The sequence below is a fragment of the Anomaloglossus baeobatrachus genome, chromosome 5 (assembly GCF_048569485.1).
Source record: "Anomaloglossus baeobatrachus isolate aAnoBae1 chromosome 5, aAnoBae1.hap1, whole genome shotgun sequence".
NCBI lineage: Eukaryota > Metazoa > Chordata > Amphibia > Anura > Aromobatidae > Anomaloglossus > Anomaloglossus baeobatrachus.
The window spans coordinates 27,946,675-27,951,334 of record NC_134357.1 but is presented as its reverse complement, the minus strand read 5'-3'; the positions used below and the strand labels follow the sequence as shown (position 1 = coordinate 27,951,334).

Sequence of the window (4,660 nt, the reverse complement as noted above, 5' to 3'; positions counted from 1 at the left end):
GAATGTGTGTATGTGTGTGTGTGTGTGTGTGTGTGTGTGTGTGTATGTGTATGTGTGTATGTCCGGAATTGGCATCTGCACCGTCACAGCTACAGCCACAAAATTTTGCACACTCACACTTCTGGACCCCGAGAGCGTCATAGGCTATGTTTTGAGGGGAAATTTTAACCCTGCGCTTTACAGTTATTCACCAAAAAACCTGCCTCCATTAAAGAGAATGGAGCTGGGAGCCACAGTGCAGCCAGAACTTCAGAAGAATGCGCAGCCACGCCCTTATATGGAATGTTGGTGTGTCACAATGCAGCCAGGGAAAGAGACAGACACAGACAGGGAAAGAGGCAGACAGACAGGGTAAGAAACAGACATAGACAGGCTAAGAGACTGACAGAAGAGACAGACACAGACAAAGAGACAGACTGACAGGGAAAGAGACAGACAGGGAAAGAGAGGGAAAGAGAGAGACAGGTTAAGAGACAGACACAGACAGGTAAAGAGACAGACACAGACAAAAAGACAGAGACAGACACAGGAAAACAGACAGAGAGGGAAAGAGACAGACAGGGTAAGAGACAGACAAAGACAGGTAAAGAGACAGACAAAGAGACAGACACAGGGAAAGAGACAGAGGGAAAGAGGGAAAGAGACAGACAGGGAAAGAGAGGGAAAGAGACAGATAGGGAAAGAGAGGGAAAGAGACAGACAGGGAAGGAGACAGACAGGGAAAGTGACAGAGATAGATAGACAGACAGGGAAAGAGATAGATAGACAGACAGGGAAAGAGATTGAGACAGACGGAGAAAGAGACAGAGACAGTCAGAGACAGACAGGGAAAGAGACAGACAGACAAAGAGATATATACAGAGGGGGAGACAAACAGAGAATGGGAGAGAAACAGAAAGACAGTTACTATCCCGGGCAGCGGATATTGTGTGCAGAATAAATTTTAGTTAATACATTCTACTTTGTTAACAACAGTTATTAACCCGGGCAAAGCCGGGGAGTACAGCTAGTGTATATATATATATATATATATATATATATATATATATATATATATATATAAATATATATATATATACAGTGTATACAAATTGTATGAATGATACAATTTGCACTTGTTTTCTCCGGTGACTTATTTCACACCCGGAGGACATGGTTACTTTATCAATGGTCCATTATTTTGGCTTGTGTTGGCACATTCCCGGCTTCTATTCTTCATTCCTTCAATACAAGTCCTATTATTTTTTTCTATTTTTTTAATAAAGGGATTTATAAAATTATAACAGAGGGGTTTGTGTTTATTTTATATACCCCCTATGCTATTATACATTGCTCATGGTTCCGCAATCACATATATAGGTCACATTTGGTCTACAGATTAAATAGTTGAGTTAGAAAAGTCGATAATCCCTCAGATTTTAACTTTTACGATCCATTCAGAACAATAATAGTGTAATGTGAATGGGGTAAATGACTGGACAACATGTCAAAAACTCTTTTTCATCATTCATGGAGTTACTTATGCGAGCAAAAATTATCATTGCTTGCTCATTCATTATACACTGTAAATGGAAATCATTTGCTCATACCTGTTTGACTACTGTGAGTGATTAAACAATCATTTGTTGAAAGTAGATGCCCAACCTGTTTGGTCTTCTCTTCCCTTTGGTATTGGGTAGAGAAAATCTTTGTAGATCTCCCTCTACAATAGAACTGTATCCTTAAAGGGGATGAGCATCCGTCCATGGGATAGCAGATAACTTGTTAATCATTTAGGTCTGGTACTGAGTGGTAGAGCTGAGCATTTATATGTCCATTTCAAAAGCAAGTGGCAGCTTAGATGCCCGACAGCCACTTCATTAATTTTTTGATGGGGCTGCTTTAAAAATTCAAAGGTCAAATATGAGCGCTGCTGCTCCATGCTAATAGGGATAAAAATGCCCTGTTTTTCTGATTGGTGCAGGTTCTAGTGGTTTGACTGTCACTCACAAATCAATAAGTTGTCATCTATCTTTTGAATAGATGAGGAGTTGGCCGCGAACTAAAAATATTGTGCAAAAGGACATAGGTAGAATGGAGTTCACGGCTCAAAGGAATGAAAACCTTTTCCAGCAAGGAGCACTGGTTACTTCGATCTCATTGTTGTGTTTCATTGGATAGTTCCTTGCTTGTCAGTTTAAAGTACACAGAAGGCCAGGAATGAGATTGGTAATTAGAGTAAAGCAATCATTCCATTACTCTTGGTAGTATCTCAGGAGCCTCAATTAAGCCATTGTTCTCACATGCCACTAGTCCCATTATGTGGATGGGGATTGTGTTTCTTGGTGGCCATGCTCAAAACAGTGGGTGGCTTGAGGTGCTTAGGAAACTGATGAGAGGTTGAGATTTGCTGCCGGCTGGAGCTGGATATATGTGTTACGGTTGTGGTATCCATGGTCTGGAGGAGCATACGCTGTGACTGCAGACCACACGTAGTATATACAAAAGATGTGTGTCAACGAAAAGTAGGGAGACAGTGAATATCACCTGGTCCAGGGGCAGTAGAACTACCTGTCATGATTTGGGATCTTGTGAACTGGGCTCATCTCGTTTTGGCCATCTACTCAGAGTTGCTGTAAAACCGTGGACAGAAGAATACAAATAATTAAATGATTAACTTGCCTAAATGATTTTTATGATCCACAACCTCAGATCTTCACAGATAATAAAGGGATTCACAGTGAAAATAAGTTATGAATCAAGAAAAAGGATCAAGGATCATGGATCCTGGGACCTAAAGGCCCAGGCTGGGATTTGAGAATGGAAACCCAACAACATTGTAACAAACCATGAAATCAAAGTATAGACAACCTCATCGGCAGTGGGGCAGATTCACAATTAAGCTATTACCCTTATTTATATGACCAGAGCTGAATTATAGGAAGGACATATGCCTTGGGACCTTCATCACCATGAGCACTGAGGAGGCTCCTAAAGATGGTCAATCATTAATGATCTTATGAACTTAATAGGCGATGAAGGGTTGACCATACATTATGTCTCTAAAAAAAAATGATTGACTGATGTGGAAAAGGTAAATTCCCCCTATGAGTTGCATAAGTGTTAAGGTGGTCTTTGTCCAAAAAGTGGTATGGTGGCCTCACCAAATATTTTGCCCAGAAGCCTTCATCACCTTCATAGGTGTGATAGGTGTGATAGTTGTTGGGTAGGATCTGGATACTAGATGCTGTATAGAGGTCTATTTTTTAGTCAACAGATAATCATCATCACTCTTAATCCAAATATGGCCTGAACATCCAGTAATAGCAAAGCTTACAATGATATTTAAAGGGAACCGAATAAATGGACCTTTGCACCCCTGTAGCCTTGATCCCAGATACAGCATATAAATATAAGGAAATGGAAAGTGTAAGTGACGGATACAAATCAATCAATTCAATGCCCTGACAATATCCGCACATCAATACAGAAGTCGCAATTTCTGGATAATCGGATGCCCACATCCAGAAATGTTGCACTGTATGTGTGTACGATCCCTGTGGGGTGCTGAGTTTTCCAAATTCAGATCTAATACATTTTTTTGCAGTGACAAAAGCAAATTCCAGATATTTGGGGTTTATTTTTGTAATTGCAGCTTCATTTCTCATGAACAGAAGCTTTATGAACAGTTCCTTTCTTTACCGACAAGGCTCCTTGTGTGCTGACAAGATCTGTGCTGACAAGATCTGTGCTGACAAGTCTCCTTTGGGCAGAATTTACGCCCTGAGAAACAAGGAAGTCTCCGCCCCAATCACAGGTGCATATAGACAGGTGGAGTGCACTGAGGTGCAGCAGGAGAGCTCTGCCGGTCTGCACCATGCACCTGACGGGGATCAGCCTGAGCCTGGCCCTCCTGTGCCTCATCAATGGAGGAAGAGCAGAGCCGTAAGTCACAGGGCAACGGGGAGGAGAGCGGGGAGAGGCAAGAACCAGAAATCCCAGCAAGGCACAGGCTACATCCATTCACATCAATGATCATTCTGTCACTGTGCATCATAGGATAGGAACTGCAGTGATACTCTGATGGTATCACAGGTGGCAGGCTTAGATACTCAACTTTTGCAAACATTAGCTTGCCTAATTGGCTCATCAGAATTACAAATAATTGGCGTCAATCAGGGTCCCTAATTTTTCTAATATTAAGAGGCAAATTCATTTCTACAAAATGCTCATGGGTCACATTCAATGTGTAGAAATCTTAGAAGCCCCCTTTCTATCACTATAGTTAGCAGAGTGCCCCCTTATACAGTAAATAGTGCCGGCTAATAATGTAACAATGGTGCGAGTGCCCCCTTATAATGTAATTATGCCTGAAATGCCTCATCGTACCCAAGACATCCCGTTTAAAGTAGCAACGACCCAAGTGTTGCAGAAAGTAATAATGCCCCTTAACAAGTATTAATGCCCACTGCCCCAAGTGCCCATATTTAAGTAATATTGTTCTGAGAACCGGCTATAAAGTATGAAAGCCCCTGTAGAAGTCAGGGGCTCCAGAGCAAGTGATTGCTGCAGTCAATCAGTGGTTACAGGAGTGATACGCCGGCTGCAACAGTCAGAGGCCGACCATGTGAGGAGTAGACGAGAGGAGACCTATTCATCTACCTATCTATCTATCCCTCTA

General features: G+C 41.8%; 1 protein-coding gene across 1 annotated transcript in view; it reads left to right on the top strand.

Moving 5' to 3' along the window:
* Window positions 1–3,807: 3,807 nt before the first annotated feature.
* The window catches only part of LOC142310727 (ovostatin-like), a 60,759-nt gene continuing 59,906 nt past the window's right edge, over window positions 3,808–4,660 (top strand). The window contains exon 1 of the mRNA XM_075348353.1: window positions 3,808–3,924. Within this exon, the coding sequence (XP_075204468.1) occupies window positions 3,857–3,924 (68 nt within the window). The 5' untranslated portion in view covers window positions 3,808–3,856. The remainder of the gene's footprint in view (window positions 3,925–4,660) is intronic.